The 27899-nt window shown below is 41.6% G+C and overlaps 1 protein-coding gene across 1 annotated transcript; it reads left to right on the top strand.

Moving 5' to 3' along the window:
- The first annotated feature begins 217 nt into the window (after positions 1 to 217).
- Positions 218 to 27778, top strand: LOC140117405 (polypeptide N-acetylgalactosaminyltransferase 12-like). Its single transcript, XM_072134125.1, has 10 exons — positions 218 to 1267; positions 11512 to 11681; positions 13084 to 13273; positions 14624 to 14809; positions 15794 to 15911; positions 17618 to 17794; positions 19787 to 19918; positions 20754 to 20867; positions 21469 to 21624; positions 24936 to 27778. Exons 1-10 carry the CDS (start codon positions 852 to 854, stop codon positions 25071 to 25073), a joined length of 1797 nt encoding a protein of 598 aa, XP_071990226.1. The 5' UTR covers positions 218 to 851; the 3' UTR covers positions 25074 to 27778.
- Positions 27779 to 27899: the final 121 nt, after the last annotated feature.

Raw genomic sequence — 27899 nt, 5'->3', positions numbered from 1 at the left:
TATTAGATTTATTTCAAGACACACGAGAATATTCTGCAGTCTTATTACTGGCGTTACTCAAGCTGTGTCTACTCCTGCTGCTTGCATCAAAAAGTTCAGGGCTGGAAGTGTAAAGTTGGAAAGTGCAAAGGAGCCGGTCATAATGGGGCGGGGGGAGTGGGGCGAGGCGTGTCCGGAGGAGAGGGGTAAGGTGACAGAAGGAACAGGAAGACGTGGAGAGGTGCTGCCTCAGGGAGGGAGTGAGGGAAGTGCGAGCAGAGCTCCAGGAGTTACGTGCCACCAGGATCCTAGGACCAGAGGGACAGTGCTGTGCCCGGGAGGACTGCGCTTCTACAGCTCGGCGTGCAGTAGGCATAGCTGGTAACTTCATGTAGCATTAGTACGTGGCTGCTCTGGAGAGTTTACATTTCCATATAGTTACAAGTGTTTGAGCATTTCACTTCCTCTCTGATGGTAGATAAGTTATTGCTGGAGGAGGGTCATATTAAAGCTCCCAGTCTGACTATTATCAGGGGTTAGACAGTTTTGCACTAGGGGTCCTTGTTTTCATAAACTCTCAGTAATTTTATCTGTGTGTACTAGTTGTTTAGTACTATAGTGCTAGGGTTACTACTTTGTATGTCTTAGAAGAGGATGATACTAGTTGTTTAGTACTATATAGTTGTTATCTGGTAGGGTTACTACTTTGTATGTCTCAGTAGAGGATGATACTAGTTGTTTAGTACTATAGAGCTGTTATAGTTGTTATCTGGAATAGATACTACTTTGTGTACTTTCGGCACACTTTACTTTATTGTAGCGGGGAAGTACTTATTTATTCCACATCTGGAAGTGTGACTGGGATTATAGTTATGACTAAAAGGCGACGTGGACTGGTCCCCGCTTGGCCACCACTGAGAAGAAGGAAGGGTCTCTGTGTACTGGCTGCTATCGTCGGTATCTTCTTCTTTGGTTTTCTATTATTAAGTAAGGATACAGACAGCAGTAATACCCACAATTCTGAGGATTTTAAAGGTGAGGAGCATCATGAACGTAGAGAAGTACCTGTTGACCAGAAGCTAGACTATGAACAGCTGAAGAGGCCAGTGTATGAAAAGCCACCATTGGACCCAAATGCCTTGGGAGAGTTTGGGCGTCCAGTGAGGCTCAATCTTCAGGGGGAAGAAAAGAAGCTAGAAGAGGAAAGTATCAGCAAACATCAGATAAACATCTACCTCAGCGACAAGATCTCACTACATCGCCGGCTGGAGGAGAGATGGAACCCAATGTAAGTCCCAACTCGTACTTCTTGTAGAACTTTCCTGTCTTTGGATTTTTGCTGCATCTTTACATATTCAGATATATCCATAAGCTACTTAAATACTCTTCAGCCACACCAAGTTTTGCCCTACCCGGAATAAGGGATAATTAGCTGATCCCACAGATCACAAGGATCGGGGGTCATGGTCACACGAGTTCCCCGCTGCTCTGGCGAAGAGGCGAGTACAGTCCTCAGCTATTTCCATAAGTGCCACTTACAGTCTGATGTCATTTCCATTCATTCAGGTGCAATGGAACCCTGTTTTCATGATACGTGGGGGTCGGAAGTTATCCCCAATTCTGCGGATATGGGAAAATGTGTTGTGGCTGGACAACCCCTTCTGCTCCTCTAAAATGCTATTAGAGGTGTTTGGAGGATAGAGAGTGCAGTGTAAAAATGCAAGGAGTGTGATGCAGTATATTCACATCAGTGAAAAGAGGAAGGGACAACCTGGTAAATATTGTATTATGACATAAATATGCCTTATCCAACCTATGGTAAAGAGATATCCTTCACTACAGGCAATGGCCAATGAGTCTGGAGGACTAGTTTTCCAATATACTTTGTCAAATACCACTCACACCACACACATACAAGCTATTCCTACTCCAATTTTGAGGTAATCTGGGCAGCCAACTACACATCCCAAATCAAGGAGAATTGACCCGGAGTATCTCTGGCACCATAGGTTGTTAGCTTATAAACCAGTAGATCCGCATTGTAAATCGAATTGATCAGCGAGATCCATTTAGCAAGGGAGGGGGTTTCCAATTTAACAAGATCACCTTCCTACCATAGAGGAAATACCTTTTTAAAGGAAACCTACCACTTGTAGTGGCAGGTTTCTGATGGAAATACCGGGCACCAGCTCAGGGTGAGCTGGTGCCGGAGCTTATTTTAGTTAGTGTTTTAAACCGCGGTATCGCGGTTTAAAACACTTTTTAAACTTTATAGCCGGCGCAGGGAGGTACGCGCTCGGCGCTTACCATGCGCGCGGCTCTCATTCACTTCCTATGTAGCCGCGCGCACGGTAAGCGCCGAGCGCGTACCTCCCTGCGCCGGCTATAAAGTTTAAAAAGTGTTTTAAACCGCGATACCGCGGTTTAAAACACTAACTAAAATAAGCTCCGGCACCAGCTCACCCTGAGCTGGTGCCCGGTATTTCCATCAGAAACCTGCCACTTCAAGTGGTAGGTTTCCTTTAAAGGGCACCTGTCATCAGGTCTGTGTCACTAGTCCTGTCACCACTACGTGTTGGAGCAGCTCACAAGGATCCCATCCCAGCCTTTATCTCGTTGATCCATACATTAATTATTGTAAAATCATCATTTCTGTATTATGCAAATGAACCAAGGTATATGGAGAGAGAAAGTGATGTCACGCTTGTAACCCCGTCCCTCTCCTACCCCTGCTCATTTTTGTATGTAATGCAGGGGCGGATTAAGACTGCCATGGGCTCTGGGATGTATGAATATCATAGCCCCTACAAGTCTGGAATCACGTCCTACATATGGTATTAGAATCAGCTTCTTGAATGGTGGATGCGTCCCTTCAGCTGTTTTCAATCTGCGGTTTTAGGACCTATGGGGGACCTTTAAAGGTCCTGAAATGACTCTTGTATACATGTATATTGAGAGCAGAAACTTTTGTTCAAGAATTCCATGTGTGAAGGCCCTTTTCACAAAAAAATTGGTATGTGGTTAGGGTGGCCATGGGCCCCCTAGAAGGCTACTGCCCAAACCACCTATTTTATAATCCACGACTGGTGTAATGTATAGTAAAGTATTGCCAGTGTATGATAGAGACAAACATTAGCTACACAACTACTTGCTCTCTTCTCCCATCCACATGGGCGGCATCCTGTAGCAGGTGAATCTCTCGTACACACATATGGTGTGTGTCACATCATCATATAGACTGTCAGTCATGTGTATAGGAGTATCTTGTACACACACAGGGTGCAGGGGGTGTGGGAGCCAGAATCGGGAGTGTCAGTCAACGACTGGGAGGTGCGGCTGTGCCTGAGATTGAATGAGATGACGAATAAGCTGGACTGCTGAACAAGAAAATGCTCATTGGACGTCTCTCTGTGCATACAGCCTCAGGACCTGATTGTTTAAGTTTACAGGCATGTAGAGGGACAATGAAGGGATTGGCACAAAGTTTCTGATGGCAGTTTATGAAAATATATTTCGTTTTTGGGATTAATTTGACAGGTTCTCTATAACTGCTCTACAGACACTGTATGTACTAAAATAGGGTCATTTATGAATATAATTCCTCCCACAAGAACAGGCCCTCATATATGGTTTAGTTGAAGAAAGGCTAAATGGCTACCAAAATAAAGTCATAGGGTTCCTCATAGGATTTATGCCCCAATGTGATTTCTGCCGCTTTCCAGGCTTGAACTGCCTTGTTTGCTGGAGCTATGTTGCATATAGCCATACAAATGTATTTTACCTGTGGATTGTATAGAAAGCTTCACGCTGGGTTCTATGGCAGATTGCAAACACAATAAACAGCTGATGTGTAAGAAGCTGGAGACATATGTAGAGTCTGCGGCACACAGAACCTTTCCTGTGGAGTCCTGCCGAGAGAGAAGCAGCAAAGCAACAGGGAAATTCATTCATCAGGATGAAAGGACTCGGCCTGAATGGTGGTTTATTCACAATGCTTGGAAAACACCATCTAATGAAAGGAAGATATATAAACACCAGGTGTAGAGTATCGGTGAACCAGGGACATAACTACAGGCATAGCAGCTGCTATGGGGCCCAGAGTTTCAGGGGGCCCGGTCACCCGACCTGACACACTGCTAAGAGCAGAGGATCTTCTGAAGTGTATAGATGTTTTGCTGTTCACGTCAAGCTAAGCCCCATTGTCGGTTCAGAGAAGACATACTGGGGGAGTGGAGGAAAGGGAGATCTGGACTGTGAATCTCCTGCTGTCTGCCATTTGCAGTCTCACATTTGCTACTGGGCTGCTTTCTTATCTGTTGTCTTCTACCCTCTATGTATATACTGTCTATACTGTCTATGTGAGTGTATATGACTTATATTTGCTGCAGCCTATATACTGTATGTGCATGATGTGTATATATACTGTACTGTGTGAATGTGAATATATAACATCTGACATGTAAGGGTTACTGTACTGTACGAGTATGTGTATGTACATGTATATAAAGTATGTGAATGTATATACTATATACATAAAGTATATAGTATAAAGTATATATATAAAGTATGTGAATGTATATGTGTGTGTAAGCTGTACTGTATTGTGTGTAGGCTTTATGTATATGTGTGTAAATATGTAATTTTAAGGTGAAGCAGGGCCCATCCCCTGCAGTGAACAGTAAAATAGTTGGTGTGGTATAGGCATAAAATTTAAAAAAAAATTACATTTATTTAGAGGTCAAAGATGCCCATTGATCAGACATTCATTGCCATCAATTCTGATGTCCATAAAAACCCCTTAAAGGGCACCTACCACCCCGATTCTACCTATAAAGGTAGAAGGGGTGGTAGGTGGATGAATGGGACGCGGGGAGAGCCCTTTTTTGGGCTAATCCTCACGTCTCGGGTGTCTTTTAGAAAACTTTATTGCATGTATATGCTAATTTTTTTATGCGGCTACTGGGTCGTGGAGGAGCCGGACATGAGGCTACTAGTCGCGGCTACTCCACGCCCCAGTAGCCACGTTACTCCGCCTACCAGGTAATCTTCGGCTGCGCGGCTCCGGGGCCGGAACTACTGCGCATGCTACCAGGAGCTGCGCACCGAAGGTTACCTGGTAGGCGGAGTAACGTGGCTACTGGGGCGTGGAGTAGCCACGACTAGTAGCCTCATGTCCGGCTACTCCACGCCCCAGTAGCCGAATAAAAAAAATTAGCATATACCTGCAATAAAGTTTTCTAAAAGACACCCGGGACGTGAGGATTAGCCCAAAAAAGGGCTCTCCTCTCCACCTACCACCCCTTCTACCTTTATAGGTAGAATCGGGGTGGTAGGTGCCCCCTGTGCTAGTCTTTATACGCAGTTGTCTCCTAAATATTTAGGGGAAAAAAAGGTAACAAGACAGAGACCTAAAAGAAGTCTAAAATAGGCCTGACAATGGTGGTGACAGGTTATGTTTCATTCCTTTCCCTTTATCTTCAGGTAAGTGGCTGTTTGAACTTTAGCTGCTTCATCCGCATACAATGTGACAGGCCTAGTGCTGAGGTCAGCAGGTAGCATTCATGTCTCTTATAATTCAGAATTTTTTTTACAAGGAAGTTCTATAGATTTCTTTATGTGTATAAGTAACTAGCTGTAGCTCCCGGTGTTGCCTGGGATAGTAAATAAAATGTCTCCACGTCTCTCTCTGTCAGACTGTCTCCATGTCTCTCTCTCTCTCTGTCAGTCTGTCTCTGTATTTCTCCCTCTGTATTTCTCCATCTGTCTCTTTCTATCCATCTTACCTCGCCTCATAGGCCTCATGCACACAACCGTATGCTCTTTTCTGTTCTGTATATGACTGTATTCTGGCCATAAATACGGGACGTATTGCAACAGTTTGGCAATGTATTGCACCGTATCCATTTAAAATACGGTGGGCTGGTAGATGATAGATGGCTGACTATTGGCTGGCTGACAGAATGCTCCTCCCACTGGTTCTGGATACTGCACGTATATATATGGCAGCACAACCGTATGCAGCACGTATTTAACCCGCATTTTAAATGTTCCCATTGACTTCTATGGGCCGTATGGAACGTAAATATTGTAGAAAATAGCACATGCTCCATATTTTTAAACCATGTACATTGGTGGCCGTATTCCAGCCGTTTATATGTGTGCATGAGGCCATAAGCGTCTTATGCTCATTGCCTATAGTAACCAATCAAAGCTCAGAGCTCATATTAACGACCCGAGGAAAAATAACAACCAATCCCGGGTCAGCTTCTAACTGCCACAGCAGCAGCAGACAATGGCTCCTGTATATGGTGCCTAATAAGTGTATGTTGGAAAGTGCGGGGTGAAATTTTTGGCTCAAAATCTAGCTATCACGTTCCCTGAGTCACGAGAGCGGCTGTGCAAAATTTGGTATTGCGACATAAGGGATAAGACTCTTTTTATCTAGTCTCCTTCTGCACCTGAAACCTTTCTATTTTATACGTCAAAACCCGGCTTTAGGCCCCTTCCACGCTGAACTCGCATCACACTCACAAGTGTGGAAGGGGCCTTACTGTGATAACAAATTTTGTTTGGTTATCTTGTATTGGTAAACCTGCCTGATGGTCAGTGCAAAAAGTAGATTAGAAACCCATCAGTTATTTTTGTAGGTGTAAAAATAAAGGATGAGGATACAATACGGACTGAACACTAACAAAAAGCACACCCACTTTTTTTGCGGAAGCGCATCTGAATGGGCCCTAACTTTTAACTTCATGTTAATGAGGAGGTTCCCAGGACCCCTCTGTAGATTCAGAGGTTCTTACACTGTCTCACCCTCCCCCGCTGCTCCTGCTCTGCGCATCTCATTGCAGCAGAGGAAGCTTCAGTACACATTGGGATGGGGGGGGGGGGGAGTGTTATGTGCACACTGTAACAGCCTGTGAATCTGCCTCTAGACAGTAATAAGCGCTGGATTAGCGCGAAACAGCCCGTCACCTAGTGCCCGCTCTTGCTTCACTCTTCCCTCCCATTAAGTGCCATTTTTTCCTTTTTTACTTGTTGAATAACTTTTCACATGATGGATCCTTTCCTCGGTGAATAAGAGAATTAATATCTGTGATGATAATCTGTAATATTAATATGGCCGATGGACTGTTTCTAAAAATTGAAAAAAAAATCTAATCCTTTCTTTTGGTCCTATAGTTTTTTTTTTTTACTGTGATTATATTTATACAGCTCCTTACAGACAACGTGTCCTTCCATTGTTTCCTTCATAACTAAAGACGTGTACAAAAAAGAACATTCTGCTGTGTTGGCAGCGAACACTTACACTACATGTAAAGTAAATATTGCCTAAGACATGTAGCCTCCAGGCTGCTTTTCTTATCTTGGATCCTGCTTTTACGTTGATAAAATTGACACCACGAATTTGGTTTCTTTTTGCTTTTTTATTGATGTAAAGAAAAAATGAGCATAGTGTATGATGTAATCAACGTGTAAAACCTGATTAAATATTCTATTCTAAATATCGATTTATGAATTTCACCCTGAGGCTGCATTCACACTACCGTTTGTGGGACATAGATGGCAATGGCCACACAGAGCGATACGGTGCCGCACGTACCACTCAGGACATGGGGAAAAGATGGGAAATGTCTTATCTTTCCCTGTGTTACGGCTCGTACGCAATGCATTTCTTTGTAGAGGGGAGGGGTCACCGGACGTATGCCCACCAGGACGTAACCGTACGGGCATAAATTTTGTAGATGCAGTCTAAGGCTATATTCACATGGCGCCATACGGGAGCGGTACGGTACAGCAAACGTGCGACGCCATACCGTTCCATAGCTAGGAGAAAGATGTGCGCCATATATCACTATGGAGAGGGGTGGGGTTGAGCAGAGTTCACCCCCTCCTGCTCTCCTGGGTGCCGACATGTGCCCGCTACGGTACGGTGGGCACACATTCGTGTGAATGTAGCCTCACACAATATAATAATTTGATGAATTTTGGAAAGATGACGGATTACTTGAAAAGAGGAAACTTCCACCACAGGCGGTCCCCTACTTAAGGATACCCGACTTACAGACGACCCCTAGTTAAAGACGGACCCCTCTGCCCACTGGGACCTTTGGTGAAGATCTCTGGATGTTACTATAGTCCCAGGCTGCAATGATCAGCTGTAAGGTGTCTGTAATGAAGCTTTATTGGTAATCCTTGGTCCCATTACTGCAAAAAAATTTGAAACTCCAATTGTCACGGGGGCCAAAAAATTTTTTTGTCTGGAACAACAATTATAAAATATACAGTTTTGTCTTACATGCAAATTCAACTTAAGAACAAACCTATGGAACCTATCTTGTACGTAACCCAGGGACTGTGTATATCTTTACATCGGGTTATAAGAGCCTCATTACTGATTATTAACATTTTTTAATTATAGGTATAAAACCGCTCATTAGAAGTTTTATTCTTTTATTATGTGCAGCTACAGTATCTGACTGTACATAAAAAGTTATAAACTGAATCTTTGTTGCCCGGCTTCAGAACAAGTAACCAATGAGTTGATATGGATATAAGTTACTTGTGAGTTAGACATTATTTTGTGTGGTCTTGTAAGTTGCACCTGTTGTACTCGGTGAGTCCGGCCCGGGACACACCCTGCCCTTGTTTCTCTTGGGTGACGCGCTTCTCTACATGCCAATCCTTTAATTGCTTTTGAGTGAAGGACTTTCAACAATCTCCTTTAGCAGAGCAAAACTCTTTACTCTGGGCTGTGGGACAGGATTTCACTCATAATCTCTTCACAGGGAAATCCTCTGCAATTGGTTACAAGGTATTATAAAGGAAAAGCGCAGGAATAGAAGACAAACCTGTAAAAGGGTTTAAAATAGGTCCAATCCCTTTACCCAATATGGACTTTCGCTTGTTATGGTTCAGTTTAGCACTGAACTGCTGCATCTTTGTTGTTGCTGTAATCTACCATTGACCCTGTTGTGGCGGAAATCCCACCACCTTTATGCAAATCTTGTCTGTACTTCAAGTGCTAATAATACTAGGGGGTTTTATCTCTTATAGCTGGGGTGTGCAATTAATTTTCCCGTTTGGGTCCCAGGATCCGGTTGCGCCCAGTGCAGCCTGGGCAGTTTTTTCTCATTAATAGCTTCTCTTGTCTGCACGATGCAGTGCTCCCTGCCTCCTGCCCCTCCCCCCTGCATTACAAGACAAGCTCACACACACTCTAAAGACACAAGTACTTCCTGCTGGAAAGCAACACCGTGTTGAGTTTACTCTACAAACTACAAGTTGTATAGGTGATCTAGCAGAGCTGGGTGTTTCATTGTATCTTATATCCATCTCATGCCTCTTTTTCTATGAGTCAGTTTCATAGTTTCATAGTTTATACGGTTGAAAAAAGACACTTGTCCATCGAGTTCAACCAAGGAAGGGTAGGGATTGGATGAGGAAGGGATTTAGGGGAAACAATCCTATATAGCATAACAATCAATGTTATTTAGGTGTAAAAAGGCATCTAGACCCTTCTTGAAGCTCTCCGCTGTCCCTGCTGTGACCAGCGCCTGAGGCAGGCTATTCCACAGATTGACAGTTCTCATAGTAAAAAAGCCCTGTCACCTCCGGTGATTAAACCTTATTTTCTCCAGACGGAGACAGTGCCCCCTCGTCTTTTGATTTGATTTAATCTGGAACAACTTACCACCATATTTTTGGTATGGACCATTCATATATTTATATAAATTAATCATGTCCCCTCGTAGTCGTCTCTTTTCCAGACTAAATAAATCTAGTTGTTTTAATCTTTCCTCATAACTAAGACCCTCCATACCCCTTATCAGTTTTGTGGCTCTACGTTGAACCCTCTCCAGCTCCAGGGCATCCTTTTTATGGACCGGTGCCCAGAACTGGACAGCATATTCCAGGTGTGGCCGAACCAGTGCCTTGTATAGTGGTAATATTACATCCCTATCACGAGAGTCCATTCCACTTTTGATACATGACAAGATCCTACTAGCTTTAGAGGCAGCTGATTGACATTGCATGCTGTTATTCAATTTATGATCTACTAGTACCCCCAGGTCCTTCTCAACAAGGGACTCTGCCAGATTTACTCCCCCCAGGACATATTTTGCCTTTGGATTATTGGCCCCCAGGTGCATAACCTTACATTTATCCACATTAAACCTCAGTTACTAGTACAATGTTCAGAAGCTAAATTAAAGTGTATATAAACCCAGTACCCTTATAATCTAAGCACATTGTCAGCACACAGCTTCTCATAGCACTAGAAGAATCATAATGTGTCTGCGTAGATTCTCTGCTCTCACTCTGGAATAAGTAAAATTGTAAAGTAAGGGGTTAAAAATTATCTTTATTGTGTAAACATCATTAGGGGGTTTAAATTTGAGAACTTGAGCTGGTATTTTTGTTAGGGTGCAGATCTTATCATAGTTTACATCAAGGAACCACAAGCTACTAGCCGTGCACTGCATAGTATAATCCGGGTGTGATTCAGTTTCCTCATTTCATCAGACAAAAGCTTTAGTGTTACCTGAGATGGCGAGGTGTTCTACGTTACATAGGACTTGCATATACAATGAATGGGCCGGGATGTGTTTCACCTATATACATGATAATGAAAGTTATCTATAGACCTCTGTGACCCTCCATGGATGTACAGGTCTTGCGTACATATGTATAAGGGTATACATTTATACAATTTAATATTCCATCTAATGTAATTTCCCTTCCAAGTGCAGGGTGCACTCCCTATGGCACACCTCCTTTATTCTTTGGATTAGTACGATCACTGGGAAACCAAATTTATATACGTTTTATCAAATAAAAATATTTTGTACAAATTTTTTTTAGCCAATTACTGATTTCTCGTCACATTTCGGTGTATGGACCTATGTAAGGTGTCATTTTTTGCAACACTTGCTGGCATTTTAATATGTATAAATTCGGGAATTTTATGACCTTTGATCATTTTTTATTAAAATATTTCCAGATGGCAGCTATTCTGACAATTGCGCTATTTTTCGTTCTGGTGTTCACAGCTGGAAATAATCTTTTTTTTATATGTGCTCTAGTGTGTTACTTTTTAAAAAAAATTTGAATATGTATTTTTAAATTATTATTATTATTCAACCCTAGGAGTTTTAATCTCTCATACAATATGCTACAAATACTATGTATTGCAGTGTATTTTAATTTTACTGCTAATCTCTGAGACTGTCGGCTGCCATGCCAACCGATCGGCGCCCTCCGATAATGACACGGGGAGCACCGAACAGGCATCCAAGATGGCGGCACCCACCGGCAGCACTGTCAGGTTCAACCGCGCCTCTTAAAAGGTTAACTGACGTAATCGGTGCCAACCCTGACCGCAGCGGTTAGAGGTGGGTGTCAGCTGTGTTATAAAGAGAGCTCAGCCCGTGATCTCTCTCCATATAGAACATTGTGGTGCGCGAATGGGTTAAAGGAGTAAAAACAAAATTAGACTTTTTTTCTAACATCACATTATTTTGTTTACAGGTGCAAGACTGTGAAATACGACTACTATAAGTTACCCAGAACATCTGTTGTCATTGCCTTTTACAATGAGGCCTGGACAACGCTCCTCCGGACTGTCCACAGTGTCTTGGAAACCTCACCAGACATCCTCCTTGAGGAAATTATCCTCGTTGATGACTATAGCGACAAAGGTAAGTAATAAATAGTACCCTGTACATATAGGAAATATGATTATTATTAAAAACCTGCCAGCAGGTGAGGTATAGTGAGGTGTGGAGATATTGGACATGAAGGGGAAGATCTCTTTGTGTCTCTTTTACTGGATCTTTCTCTTCTCCTCTTCCTCTCACTGTCGGGGTTCCTCAGGGCTCAGTCCTAGGTCCTCTTCTCTTCTCCCTCTACTAATCAGTGATCCGTTCATTAAACTCTCTCCTCTACGATCTATTCTTAATGTGTCAGCCAGTATTATCTTGCAGATTAAAATCTACACGGATGCCTCCAGTCTGTGCCAGTCACTGCACTGCTTGCCCGTCTTCTTCTGAAAACAGTTTAAAATATCACCCTCCTTCACAAAGCTTTGTATAATTATGCACCTCCCTACCTCTCATCTCGGTCTTTTAACCGGCCCTTGCTCCTCGGTCTGCCAGTGACATTAATTCAAACCTTTCATGCACGTTTCCAGGACTTCCCCCGAGCTGCACCAATTTTCTGGAATGCTCTTCCCTGGACTATCAGACTAATACCCAACCTCCAAAGTTTCAAACATGGTCTTTCCTAGGTCCTCCTCCCATATGTTATCCAGCAAACACCAGATACCAAGCTCCAGGCTTTTCTTCAGTCCTACTGACTTTGGACTTTGTATATAAGATGGCAGCTGATAGCTGACTGTAAGCTCTTGTGTCACCCCCTCATCCTCATAGACTGTAAGCTCTTGTGTCACCCCCTCATCCTCATAGACTGTAAGCTCTTGTGTCACCCCCTCAACCCCATAGACTGTAAGCTCTTGTGTCACTCCCTCATCCTCATAGACTGTAAGCTCTTGTGTCACTCCCTCATCCTCATAGACTGTTAGCTCTTGTGTCACCCCCTCATCCTCATAGACTGTAAGCTCTTGTGTCACCCCCTCATCTTCATAGACTGTAAGCTCTTGTTTCACCCCCTCATAGACTGTAAGCTCTTGTGTCACCCCATCATCCTCATAGACTGTAAGCTCTTGTGTCACCCCCTCATCCTCATAGACTGTAAGCTCTTGTGTCACCCCCTCATCCTCATAGACTGTAAGCTCTTGTGTCACCCCATCATCCTCATAGACTGTAAGCTCTTGTGTCACCCCTCATCCTCATAGACTGTTAGCTCTTGTTTCACCCCCTCATCCTCAGACTGTAAGCTCTTGTGTCACCCCTCATCCTCATAGACTGTAAGCTCTTGTGTCACCCCCTCATCCTCATAGACTGTAAGCTCTTGTGTCACCCCCTCATCCTCATAGACTGTAAGCTATGTATATGCCCCCTATGATAAGTGCTACGTAATTATAATAGAAATCTTCATTTCTGGTTACTCTGTATTAATAGTAACACATAAATATGATTGTAGATCATCTGAAAGAACCCCTGGAAAGACACATCTCGGGGCTTAAGAAGGTCCGACTAATCCGTGCAAACAAAAGGGAAGGTCTGGTACGAGCGCGACTACTGGGGGCTTCTAAAGCAACTGGAGAAGTTCTCACCTTTCTTGACTGTCATTGTGAATGTCATGAGGGATGGCTGGAACCTTTAATGGAGAGGTAGGTGAACATCTGGAAGGGTATAAAACATGCATTTATAAGAGTATTTTTAATTTTTTAAGGTGTATTTTTACACCTTTTGAACAGATTTTTTTAATATATATCTGGATCTTTACTTAAAGGATAATCTTCTTATATTTGTTATACATAGCCTCCTTCCATCTAAACATTTAAAACTATGCTAATGAGCCCCTCCATTCTCTGGATTCAGAGGTTGTTACACTGTTAAGTAGCTTGTTTCACCTCCCCCCTGCCCCTCGCTCTGCCTGCTGTTATGTCATGTCAGCAGGGAGTAGTAGCACACAGTGAAAGGGGGATGTGCTCCAATACAGTGTAACAGCCTGTGAAGCTACAGAACAGAGAGGTTCCCCCCCAGAGGCCTTCTAGCTCATTAGCATAATTTTCAAAGGTGATTTTAGAAGGAAGGAGGCCTAATATATGAAGATACCACAGTCACTGTGGCTGGATCTATTAGTAGGTGTCCCTGGATTATCATGATGGATTTTGATTGTAGATTTCCTTTTAAAGGGGTTGAGTGCAGTTATGTGTTTGAGGGAATTCAATTTTACCCCTGCAGGTTTGTGAGCTACACACCATCATGTGGCAAGTAACGACAGAACCAGCCAATGGTCCTAGCAGTGACCTCTACATTGATGTTACTAACTGCTTAGATTGGATTTTAGAAAGTTGTGGATAGCAGAGTAGTGTTCTCTTCTATTTCGGTCAGTCCCATAGAGTTTAAAACCTTCCTCTCCATTCAGATAAGAGACAGAAGACCTGGCAACACCTCACTGCCTTAGATGTCACCGTGTACTTGCTGACTTCTGGCAAATGTTGTGGACATGCCCTATGATCACACTATTCCGGACATAGGTAGTGCAATTGCTTTCCATGCTATTAAATAGACCTTTCCCATGCTCACCGCTAGTGCGCCTCTTCGTTATTGTAGATGAGGAAGAGTGGTCACATTATGAACACGTACTAGTACGTCACATGTCTGCTCAGGTGGTATGGAGAGAAAGACTGGGAAACTGCTTGAGTGCTATAGATTAAGGCTTTAGATTCAAGCAGCATAAAGAAAAGAGTATATAGTACTCACAGACCCAGTCAAAGAAGGGTGTGTGTATATATATATATATATATATATATATATATATATATATATATATCTGGCAACTACAGGTACAGTCCTCGGAATGTGATCTCTGTAATTTTCAACTGAGCTCGGAGCCGAAACGCGTTGTGTTTTACCCTTCTATTAAAAGTGTGGCAGCGCCTGCCAGAACGGGACAATTCCTCGTGGATCCCCACTAAAGTAACAAGTTGACATGAGGTAATTTTTCTCATCAGGATTCGGGAGAAGGAAACTGCTGTTATTTGCCCTGTAATTGATGTGATTGACTGGAATACCTTTGAGTACTTGGGCAATGCTGGAGAGCCTCAAATTGGAGGTTTTGATTGGAGACTTGTCTTTACTTGGCATGTAGTCCCAGAAAGAGAACAAAAACGCAGACGATCCCCAATTGATGTCATAAGGTATGTACAGTATGGAAAATATTATTAGAGCTTTAGGATGTGTAAGGCTCCTTTTATAATGTAACATCTAGCAATCTTTAATCTTAAATTCCTATTAATCTTTATTTCTAGAGCTCCATCATATTCCGTAGCACTTTACATATTTTAGGGAACATATACAAATAAAATATTACATAACAGAGTAATAACAGTCATATGGAACAATAGGAGTGAGGGTCCTGCTCGCAAGAGCTTGCAGTCTATGAGGACTTTGGAGGTTGGGTATTAGTCGTATAGAACGTGGAAGGGCATTCCAGAGAATTGTTGCAGCTCGGGAGAAGTCCTGAAAACGTGGGGGAGAGTTTTGAACTAAGGAAGAGAATAATCTAAGATCACTGGCAGATCGTGGAGCACGGGTTGGGCTTTAGACTGAGATGAGAGAAAGGGAGATGTAGCATTATGCAGAGCTTTGTGGATGAGGGTTATTATTTTAAACTGTATTTGGAAGGAGACAGGCAGCCAGTGCAGTGACTGGCACAAACTGGAGGCATCCATGTAGCGTTGTCCTGAAAGACGAGCCTGGCTGCTGCATTAAGAATCGATTGGAGAGGAGAGAGTTTGGTGAGTGGAAGACCGATTAGTAGGGAGTTACAGTAGTCTAGTCGAGAGTGAATCAGAGCAACAATCAGCATTTTAGAAGTTTAAATTGTAAGAAATCGACGGATTCTGGAGATGTTTCTGAGATGCAAGCGGCAAGAGTGAGCAAGAGATTAACTATACAGTGCAAAGGAGAGGTCGGAGCACAACCCCAGGACAGCGGGCCTACTGCTATACAACTTTATGGTATTTGAAAGCATAAATATGTTCTTTGTTAGGGGTTGGGGTTCTTTTGTTTTTTGATGTGTGTTTTGGCTTTAAAAACTGATCAAATTTCAATAAAAATATGTCAATTAAAAATATATATTCTTTGTTACTATTATATTTTTAACAACTTTATTTTCTTAGTTCCCCAACCATGGCTGGTGGGTTGTTCTCTGTGAGCAAGAAGTATTTTGATTACCTGGGATCTTATGATACCGGAATGGAAGTGTGGGGAGGAGAAAACCTGGAATTCTCATTCAGAGTAAGACATATTGTTTTTCTTATGGAAAGGTTTTCCTTATGTTATGGCCTTACACTAGGATATATGTACTAAACAGTTTTAGCAAAACAACACATAAAAAGAAAATGTATACATTTGTCAAAGCAACAGAGGAAAAAGAACATAAAACATCATTGGTCCGAGGCCATAGAATTTGTAAAAGGTCAGTACACCGTAACAACTGATAAGTTTAAAGAACATTACCACCAGGATGAAAGCTTGTAAACCAAGCATACCGACATACTGATGTTTGTCCCATATGGCAGTATCTTCTCTTCTTTAAGCTTCTTATGCAGTGTTTTCTTAAAGGCTTTTTAAAATATGCAAATGAGCCTGAGGGGCTCCAGTCTCCATAGGTGATAATGGATCCTGAAGCCCTGCTGGCTCATTTGCATAATTTTAAAGGCCTTTTTCCTTGAAAACACGGGCATAAAAGCTTAAAAATTAGCAGATCCTGCCAGAGGGGGCAAACACCAGTATGTCAGTGTGCTTGGTTTACAATCCTTGATCCTGGTAGTAGATGTCCTTTAAGGCCCCCATGTCCAGCGTAGAGTAGTGAAGCAAAGGCTGTACAAGCAAGTCCAGCATAGTCCCCATAGTAAAGCCTGTACATAGCCTGTAAAAGCTTAAATGAAATCAGCTAAGCACAGATCCAAAATATGCATGAGACTGGTACATGGGCTCGCCCTTGTAACGAGATTCCCATGACCAGGAAGGGAAGGTGAGAAGGGTGGGGAAGATATGAAGATGTGAGGAATGGTTGGCAGAAGAAGAGAAGACGTAAGGCGACGGGACAGGTATGCATATTAGGATTATCCTCAGCCTTGTACCCTAAGAAGGAGTTTCTATGCTAACCAAGGGGAAAAGTGGGGCTATGCAGTATTGGGATCATATGAATTGAAAGATACTGGACAGTATAACCTGTCTAAGCAATCGCCAGCAGGTGCCGCACTACGGTAGAGTACATGTCTATTCATCTTAGCCAGTCCCTTCTGGAAGGGAATTTATGTGGTGTAAATGACCAATGATGGTCCAGGTAACACATTTTCACTAGGATATATCAAGCAAGTGTGACTGGCTGCGGTTATCTGTACAGCTGAGGGACCAGGAATGAGACTGTTCATGAAAAACAGCATTAAACAAGTGCTAAAAGAATAATGTCTTTCCTTTCATTCTTGGGATTAATAGATTTCCCAAATGATAGAACCCCCCCTGAAAGTGATGGAATAGTCTAGCAATATGTCATCACATCAGATAGAAATACTTATTTAAAGGAAATCTACCACCAGGATGAAGGACTGTAAACCAAGCACACTTACATGTTGGTATGTACCCCCTCTGGCAGGTTCTGGTCTTTTATTATCATCTTATGCCCTTATTTTTACAGAAATAAGGCTTTTAAATAATATGCAAATGAGACTGAGGGGCTCCAGGCTCAATTAATAGCTATGGAGCCAGGAATCCCTCAGATTCATTTGCATAATTTTAAAGCCATGTTTTGGAAAAACATGTTCATAAGAAGCTGAAAGAAGAGTAGATCCTGCCAGAGGGGGAAAACACACCAGTATGTCAGTGTGCAGGGTTTACAATCCTTCATTTTGGTGGTAGATTCCCTTTAAACCTTAACGATAAGTAGAATCAAATTGTCTGTGTGTTGTTTTTTTCTTAATCTATTTTTGCTCTACTAGATCTGGCAGTGTGGTGGGACACTCGAAGTTCACCCGTGTTCTCATGTTGGACACGTCTTTCCAAAACAAGCCCCGTACTCTCGTAGTAAAGCACTAGCCAATAGTGTTAGGGCAGCAGAAGTTTGGATGGATGAATATAAAGAGCTTTACTACCACCGAAACCCGCATGCCCGTTTGGTAAGATTCTTGCTAGGACGCCGTTTAACCCCTTAAGGACGGAGGGTTTTTCGGCTAATTTCTCGCTCTCCGACTTCAAAAATCCATAACTTTTTCATTTTTACGTGTACAGACCTGTGTGAGGGCTTATTTTGTGCGTAACAAATTTTACTTTCCCGTAATGTTATTTATTTTAACATGCCGTGTACTGCGAAGCTGAAAAAAAATTCCAAATGTGGAAAAATTGAAAAAAAACCGCACGTGCGTCACGTTCTTGTGGGCTCAGTTTTTACGACTTTCACTCTTCGCTCCAAATAACACGCCTACTTTATTCTTTGGTTCGGTGCTATTGCGGTGATACCAAATTTATACAGGTTTTATTGTTTTTTAATACATTTTCAAAAATTAAACGAATGTGTACAAAAAAAGAAAAAAAAAATTTTGCCATCTTCTGCCGCTAATAACTTTTTCATACTTTGCCGCACGGAGATGTGTGAGGGGTCATTTTTTGCGAAATGAGGCGACGTTTTCATTGCTACCATTTTGAGGTCTGAGCGACATTTTGATCATTTTTTATTTCATTTTTTATGTTATGTAAAAAGGTGTAAAAGTCACATTTCGGACATTTGGGCGCCATTTCCCGCCTCGGAGGTCACCGCCGGCCGTAACCGTTTTTATATTTTGATAGATCGGGCATTTTGGGACGCGGCGATACCTAATATGTCTGTGGTTTTTACTGTTTGTTATGTTTTATATCCGTTCTAGGGAAAGGGGGATGATTTGAACTTTTAATATTTTATTAATTTTTTTTATTTTTTAAACTTTTTTTTTTCACTATCTTTTAGACCATCTAGGGTATATTAACCCTAGATGGTCAGATCGCTCCTACCATATACTGCAATACTACAGTATTGCAATATATGGCATTTTTGCAGGTCATACATTACAATGAGCCACTGGCTCATTGTAACGAACCTGCATAAACCATGTAGCCTCGTGTCAAAAGAAGACCCGAGGCTACCATGGTAACCGATCGCCGCCCCCCGATGACGTTCGGGGGCGCGGCGATCGAAAAAAAAGATGGCGGCGCCCGTTTAGAGGGTTAATAGCCGCGATCGGTGCAAGCACCGACCGCGGTTATTAGCGGTGGGGGTTTTGTGCAAAATGCAAAAACCCCCACCTCTGTATGAAGAGGACTCAGCCCGTGAGCCCTCTTCATACATCCCTTATACCTCTGCGCCGTAGAGCTACGGCGCAGAGCGTTAAGGTGTTAACGTATACCAAGAATCATTTCTTTTCTGTTCCTCATACTATGCTGTAAATACACCTTCCTTAAGATGTTCTGCGTCATATTTTTAATTAATATCCATAATTGGGGGCTCTGTGTCATTACTATAATTCTCCTTGGAGGCATCAGTCCGCCCATTCATTCCTTCCTAATTTTTCCTTGTGTTGGTGCTGTAGAGAAATGTTACACTTGGGCTACGCGAACATGTTTTTTTGTTCTTGTGTTGGCCATTGTTGCAACAGCTAGCACATTTAGACACATGGCCATTAATCCAAATGCCTAAGTCTCAAGGTCATATTCCTACGCTTGTCTACTGTCGTCGGTGTGTGAATGGACCTTAAAGGCAACGTGTGCCTCCATGCCCGGCTCTCACCACTAACAATATCCTCCACAGCCTCTAGTGGTGCCCACGGACTGGTCCAGAGCCTGAGCAAATGTGAACACTCGCAAGGAATATATCCATTAGTCCAGCACGACACAGTTAGGCAGTAAAATTCTTTTTTATTCTCCATATAAAGTTTACAAACGTAAGGTACACAGAGCTAAGCGTCACAGACCGAGGCATTTCGACAAGATGTGTTGAAACGCGTCGTCCAATGACAAATGGGCCACAAAAAAGAACACCGGACCTCTGTTGTTGACCCAGTATTGCCCATGTTTGTATTCAGGTGGTTTTAATGTCAGATTGCTGGCAAATGTATTTTTATTTATTTATTTTATTTCAGGAACCTTATGGAGATGTGACGGAGAGAAGGCAATTAAGGGAGAAACTGCAGTGTAAATCGTTCAAGTGGTTTTTGGAGAATATTTACCCAGAAATACATGTCCCAGAAGACAATGCAGGCAGTTTTGGGATGGTATGATTCTGATGTTATGAAATAATTTTTCCCAAAATGGGGGATTAATGAAATGTCCACAACAAGAGTTATTAATGAAATGTCCTGTTAATGAAATGTCCACAGCAGCCCCACTTCCTGTTAATGAAATCTCCACCAAAGCCCTACTTCCTGTTAATGAAACGTCCACCAAAGCCCCACTTCCTGTTAATGAAACGTCCACCAAAGCCCCACTTCCTGTTATTGAAACGTTCACATCTCTATGTCCTCTGCCCGCGTTGCCGGGGACCCAAAGACTAGAAGAGGAGATGGGGGGGGGGGATAAGAGGTTGCAGGGGGTGAATACTAAGTTTACTTTTTAAATACCAAATTTTTGGGACTATAAGGCGCACCCTCAATAAATGCCTACTAAAATGTCTAGGTTCCTATATAAGGCGCACCGGATTATAAGGCGCACCTTTGATTTCTGAGAAAATCAAAGGATTTTTTGTGCGCCTTATAGTCCGAAAAATACGGTATACTTGAGTATACTTGAGTCCCTTCCCTTCCTTGGTTGAACTTGATGGACAAGTGTCTTTTTTCAACTGTATAAACTATGAAATAAGCTAATCAGCACAAAGATCGTCCTGAAAAACTTGGCTTATACCCAAGTATGTACCATATGTAAAGGGTTAATTTCCAAGTGCATGTTGGCACTAGTTTGAACTATGAGTGGCAGCCATGATAGGACAGTATTGGACTAGCCAGGGACACACATCTGGAGGAACAACTAAAGGATGACATAACATAGAGTAACTAACTTTTAACAAATAAAGTATTAAAGTTGTTTCCTCTTATAACAATTCTCGATTTACAGCTCAAAAGTAAGGGAATGGCTAACTTCTGCTTCGACTATAATCCTCCAAATGAGAACGATGTCACTGGACAAAAGATTATTCTATACCCCTGTCACGGCATGGGGCAGAACCAGGTAAGGGGCAGGATACAAGTGAAACACCTTCATGATTACATGTACTGTTCTAGCTTTGTACAAATTTATAATATATATGTACAAGCAGGGGCGGTACTAGGAGAGGAAGGGCCCCATAGCGGACTACTGAATGGAGCCCCCCCTTCCCCCTCATAAAATATACATATTTGTATATGCAAACATTTATACACATTATACACTGATATATACATTTATACACTTATACACATCTGCTGACCACATGGGGGAAGTACATGGCAGGAATTAGAGATGAGGGATCCCTAGTCCTGTCATTCTTCCGTCACCAAGCCCATGCTGTGCACTTTTATATACTGTACATATTAAGGTGTACAATGTGCAGCATAAATATTTATATAATGGTGTAACATCCTCCATTCTTTAGTGTGTCCGGTTGGATGCCAGGGCCCCCTGACACTGCGGGCCCTGTAACAGCTGCTATAGTTGCTACCCCCATATTATGCCCCAGTCTACATGTGATTAATGTTGTCACATATGTGGTCTATATTCCACAATGGTCAGTAGTTTGATATATCAATTCCTTTATTAATAAAACTGCTAATAGACTCTTTACATTTTTCAGTTTTTTGAGTATACGTCTTATAATGAAATCCGGTACAACACACGACAACCTGAAGGTTGTGCAGCTATCGACAAAGACTCGGACCAGTTAACAATGTTCTTATGTCGAGAAAATGGAAAAAGTGTGCCAGAAAACCAGATATTTATTTTCAGAGAGGTACGTCTAACTATTAAAATAACATGACATTGGGTGACTCTATGGTTTCTTTAGTAAATAGTTAACATCAGCGGTGTAACTTAAAGCTGATAGACCCCACTGCAAAGTCTGTGCCAGCCCCCGACTATAATGTACAGTCTATGGTAATAGTCTTCTTGTATGATTAAGTGACACCTTATGGGCCCCCTTAGCATGTTGGTCCGGTGGCAACCGCCCTCTTTGCACCCCCCCCCCCCCAAGTTACGCCCCATACAGTATATATATATATATATATATATATATATATATATATATGCTCCTTTGCACATAATTTCCCTCTTTGGCAGGGAGATGTTAAATTATAGTATTAATAACATTTATGAGTCTATTGTCCAACCTCTGCTACAATTGGCCTCTTGCTACATTCAGGAAATGTGCAGCTTATATTGTTTTATTTATTTTATTAAAAAGTACATTATAAATTAATTTAGAAAGTAGACCCGGCAGATTTGTAGCCATTTGGTTTTCATACAGTAAATACATTTAAGATTAAGCAAGAAAAAATACATGACAGCAAAACTGATATGGAAAAGAACACAAGAAGTTTAGTTGAAAGTCAACTCAAATATAAGACAGCTGCTGCCAAAGTACAAAATTCCTTAAGTTATTACTTAAGGGGGCACATGCATCATTTGTCTTCTGCCTTGTTTTTCCTTGTCACTGTTTTTTTTTATGGAACCAAGCATGGAGTCAGTTGTTCTCCATTTTGCAATTAAAAAGTCTTTAATTTGCTCTAAAAAAAAAAGTCACAAAACAAGGAAAACATCTGTCTCGGAAAGAGTCATTTTTAGGAACACTGCAGCAGACACACCCACTGACCAACTTCTTAAAGGAAAGCAACCACTAAAAAAACTGAAAAAACCTAGAAATACTCACCTCCGCTCCTCTTCATCTTGATCCAGGCGCTCTCCGTCGCTAGTCTTGACTTCACATAGACACAAAGACACATAATTAGCAGTACAGAGCACAAGGACAAGATGTCCGGCGATCCGGGCTGCTATTTATGTACGACCTCGGCAGCTTCCATGGAAGGAGGTGACATCACTCCAGAGGTGCCAACTCACCTCCCTCCACCAGCATGGGGGAGGGAGGTGCGGGGGCGTGCATAATTAGCAGCCCAAAGCAAAGGACATCTTGTCTCCGTGCTGCTAATTATAAGTTTCTTTTTTATGTGATAAGGCAAGCGTCAGACAGTGCTGGGATCAAGATGAAGAGGAGCAGAAATGAGTATTTCTAGTTTTTTAAAATGTTTTTTCACTGGTTGATTTCCTTTAAGACCCTTGCGTGGTCGCAAAAATGCACCTAAAAAGTCCAAAAAGTTTTTTTATACAAAAAAAGGGATAAAAAGACAAGTCAAGATACAGATACATGTCCCCTAAGGTGTTAAATGGAATGAGTGGACTACAGTACCCAGAAGGGTAATCAAAATTGGGCTTTTCTTTACTCCTTAAAAATAACAACACAAAAACCTTTAGAGCACATTTTATTCCAAAGTTTTTGTAGTTTGTTCAGAAAGGAAGAGACCTCCAACCTTAAGAAGCAAGTGTGGAATGTCACTTTTTACCCTTGTCTAGTTTTATTTTGTTTTTGGTCCATAGAAAGTTTAGTATTGGTTTATCGAGTCGTTTTAGGTAGGTACCTCTTTCCGTTGTATAATATTGGAGATGGTAGTTTTTGGAAGGTAAATGTGTTAGTTTAAAAGGGTAATAATTTATGTAAGGGGCCTGTACAGGAGGCTAATAAAGTATGAATTAAGTAAATGTGGATCAGTGCCCTCAACCATTACATTAAAGGACTGTGCATCCAATCTGTTAAAAAGTGAAGTATGTTTTTAAAGCATCACCTATAGATTTTATTTTATGAAGATCCATGAAAAACAGACTTTCATTCCATAACATCCATTTATTCACAGCTCATTTTTTGTCTTATTTCCCATAAATATAGTCATGTTGTACCTTAGAAATGAGATTGTTGTCCCTGGATACGACCACCCACACACCCTGGTATTGTTGGCCAGACATTGGCTATTGAGTCCTGTCTGACCACCTAGATTCAGCGTTCATTAAAACAGGACGGTTGTGGGACCTGCAGTAACTCCCAGCCATTTCATGAGCAAAAACAATTTGCTTCTTTGTGTGATCACTCCATTAGTGGTGGGTGGTGGTCGTACCCAAGGACAGCCATCTTGTTGCCAATGGAATTTATGGTAAATTATCTTCACATATGTACATTTTTTAATAACATCCAATTATGTATATGGAGGATGAATAAAATTGAATGTCAATGCCCAGATGAGAATACTCCTTTAAATGTTTTTAGGACTGCTGGGAAAGAAATTGCAGAGTAATTTATAGCTATAAGGATTTCTTAAGAAGGACCTGTCACCCAAATAATCCCTCTAGGAGCTAGCAAACACTTCACTACATAGCCCTCCGAACCCTGGACCATGCTTACAGCAGTCCGGTGTAGTCATGAGGTGCTCCCCTCTCCTTAGCTTCTCTCCCGGACCTCCCCTCCCACACCATATGCCTGCGGTGACTGCAAGGCTTCATGCCTCTTGTGACCACCCCCTCATGAATACGTCGGACCACAGTAAGCTTGGTCCTGCATTCGGAGGGCTTATGTAGTGCAGTGTTTGTTAGATTTATCGGTATGCTCCGATAAAGCTAGCGATTTAACACTGCTATTACTGTGGTAGGGCTAGGGAGCTTCTTACTTTTGGGATTAATCGGGTGACAGGTCCCCTTTAAAGAAGACCAATTAAGCCTTTGATAATTTGAGCGGAGATAGTGGACACTGTTACGTTGCCGTATATATATATTCATATAGAATTTTCATATAAAGAAAACCTGGAGTGTAATAAAACAGATACACATACTTACCTACACTCCTCTTCATCCAGCTCCTGGTGGTGTTCTTCTTTAATCTTGATACGGCGGGATCACCTAAAAAAGAAACTTATAATTAGCAGCACAGAGTGCAGGGACGAAATGTCCACCTCATGTGAGGGAGGTGACGTCACGCAGCAGGCGTGAATAATTAGCAGCCCGAAGCGCCGGACATCTCGTTCCTTCACTCCGGGCTGCTAATTATAAGTTTCATTTTAGGTGATCCCAGCATGTGAAGATTAAAGATTATTACCACCAGGATCGGAATGCAGAGGAGCATAGGTAAGTATTTGTATCTGTTTAAGTTTGTATCTGTTTAAGCCTTCTCAGCTTCCGAGCAAAGAACAAAAGATAATTATTTTAACAAATGCCCCTTGTAAACAGGATGGAACTCTGCTGCACCAGCAAACGCAAAAGTGTGTCCAAGCTGAGAAAACGACTGTAATGGGGAACCCTGCGCCTGTATTGAGACCCTGCTCAGACTCTGATCTCCAAAAATGGTTTTTCCAGGAGAGAAGCTGATCTATTTTACTGTGAAGAGATACAGTTACTACTGATCGCCCTTATTTCTCGCTGTATGACAGCTGATGGGTTGGTGAATTCCGTTTGGAAGTTTATGAAGTCTAAAACTCTGCTATGGGTGTTCCTGTTATTCTTGTCTGTGCCTTATGGGATTATAAGTGGTGAATTGGTAAACTGCATTACAATTGACAATATATCAGACTCTGGTGTAGGACGAAGAAAGAGAAAGGTGTTCAGAATGATAAATCAAACCTGATTATTTATGTGATCATCTGTTTTAAATCTTCGTTAAAATCTATGTATATGTATGTATGTTTCTGTCCTTTGGTTGCTGGTCAAGCCACTTTGTATGTATTGTCATCCTTGTGTGTATCTAATTTAGATGATAAGTAGTGTGACATGTTATTCATGGTACAGAGGGGCCGAGCGGTGGTTACTATAAGAGGTCCTGGTAGACCAATAGTTATGCACCTTAATTTAAATTCTTTCTAACTTAATGTCAAGTTGCTGCAAAAAAAATAGAAACTTATTGAAGTACAGGCGGTCCCCTACTTAAGGACACCCGACTTACAGACGACCCCTAGTTAAAGACGGACCCCTCTGCCCTCTGTGACCTCTGGTAAAGCTCTCTGGATGTTACTATAGTCCCAGACTGCAATGCTCAACTGTAAGGTGTCTGTAATGAAGCTTTATGGATAATCCTTGGTCCAATTACAGCAAAAAATTTTGAAACTCCAATTGTCACTGGGGCAAAAGAAAAAATTTTGTCTGGATCTACAATTATAAAATATACAGTTCCGACTTAAGAACAAACCTACGGACCCTATCTTGTATGTAACCCGGGGACTGCCTGTATTGCTATGATCTACAGACATATGATGCTTATTCCGGATAATACTGAACTCAAATGAAATTGGTGTCTTTAAGACATGGTAAAAAAAAAAATGTTTAAATGGCTTTTTAAAATCATGTTTTGTCCATTTTTATATAAAATGCTTTTAAATAAAGTTAAAACAAAGGAAAACAACGTAGGAGGTAAAGTGTAATAGAGGAATGTTTAAAGCAGATTTTTGCAGCTGCCATGTTTGCTTGAAGCGAACCTGTCATTATAAATGTAATTTTTAGCTGGTGACAGGTTCCAAACACGGATCGTATACTGATGTGTGAATAAGCCCTTAAATATGTGGTCCTGGGCTGGAGCAGATGAACTAGCACCTCCCATCTGCCAGAAAAACCTTCCCACTGAATGCCCAAATAGATCAAATATATTGCAGTCAGCTATTAAAGGGGTTGACCACGAAGCAAGTTAGGCCCTATCCACAGAATAGGACCTAGCTTGCTGATTGGTGGGGGTCTCAGGGATCACAAGAATAGGGGTCCAATGTGCTCGTCGCACCCCGAGATGATCAGAGTAGCCTTTTGCGCATGCGTGGGAAGCCCCGTTCATCTCTATGGAGCTGACGGAGATTGTCAAGTACAACCCCTTTAAGAATGAAAAGCTTGGGTTTTCGAGAAAGGGAAATGTCCTCTTTAACAGGAGGGATGAAGGATCCGGTGGACAATAGAAGCTATTTGAAGAACATCTACCATCAATTATCCATCTACTAACCAGTTTCTGAGGAATTATTTTACTCAGGATTTTTTTTTTATAACATTACGCTGAGATTTCGTCAAAATAGAAATATTGCAAAATTATGCTAATCAGTCTGGGGCACTCAAGCCACTTCACCGGCCTCGTCTTTTCATTTATTCAGTCCCCCGTTAAGCTACAAGTCATGCCTGGTCCCACCCGTCTGCAGGTGACATCGGCGACTAGGCCGTACTGGAAGAGTAATGGGTGGGGGGGGGTAAATAAATTATAAGATGAGGTGCTCCAGAGACGTTGTCGGAGAGCCCCAGACTGATTTTGCATAATTTTTCTCCACATTACCAAAATCACGGTGTATAGAGGTCCGGTGTAGAATAATTCCTCAAGAGGACACGTCTATCATCGGTAAATCGATTGGTAGACGTCCTTTAAAAATACAGAAGATAAACCAAACTAGAAAAAATGCTCCCTAGTTTTTCTTCTACGAATATCGGTTAGTTTTGAGTACACATTTACACACGGGAGGACTAAATGATGTGAAAAAACTATTGCACAGTTGAGACCCTCTGTCAATAATATTAATATCAATAATTAATGAGTCATTTTTTAGTTACTGTATATACTCGAGTATAAGCCGGCTCAAGTATAAGCCGAGGAACCTAATTTTACCACAAAAACCTGGTAAAACCTATATTTTTTTTTACTCGAGTATAAGCCGAGTTTGGGTTTTCTGCACATTTTTTTTGTGCTGAAAAACGGCTTATACTCGAGTATATATGGTAATTGAGGGTCTACAAAACGTTATTGTATACACATTCATTCCCTTCCAAAAAAATAAGCAAACTTTCACAATTTATTGCCGCAGTTAATAATATAAGTTATCTTTTATTTAATTTTTAATTTTTTTTTAATAATACTTTTCATTTGAATGCAGGATATTTATTTAGTGTGTTATCTGACAGTTTCCAAATGTGACTTATGGGAGTTTGTAAATTCTTCTTTACTATGTGAAATCATTACCTGATTACATTATAACATTTGTGATTTATGTTTGTGATGCTCTAAATTTTGTACAAAAAAAAATTCTATTTTTATGTGGGGGGGGGGGGGATCTTGTTTTTCTAGTGGAAACAGAAGAAAATATTTTTGAGAAGTATTTTTATGATTGCTTTGTCAAAAGGCATAAAAACAATAAATCTTTAATAGTATAAAATTCTGTCTCCTTGTATTTTGTTGTA

Source organism: Engystomops pustulosus, chromosome 2 (assembly GCF_040894005.1).
Source record: "Engystomops pustulosus chromosome 2, aEngPut4.maternal, whole genome shotgun sequence".
NCBI classification, from domain to species: domain Eukaryota; kingdom Metazoa; phylum Chordata; class Amphibia; order Anura; family Leptodactylidae; genus Engystomops; species Engystomops pustulosus.
The sequence above is the reverse complement of the archived record's forward strand: the minus strand, read 5'-3'. Positions and strand labels throughout refer to the sequence as shown.

Coding starts and splice junctions, on each gene's coding strand:
- LOC140117405 (XM_072134125.1), top strand. CDS start 852: ATGACTAAAAGGCGACGTGGACTGGTCCCCGCTTGGCCACCACTGAGA. Junction 15,912..17,617: donor ACCTGGAATTCTCATTCAGA/GTAAGACATATT, acceptor TTGCTCTACTAG/ATCTGGCAGTGTGGTGGGAC. Junction 17,795..19,786: donor GAAACCCGCATGCCCGTTTG/GTAAGATTCTTG, acceptor ATTTTATTTCAG/GAACCTTATGGAGATGTGAC.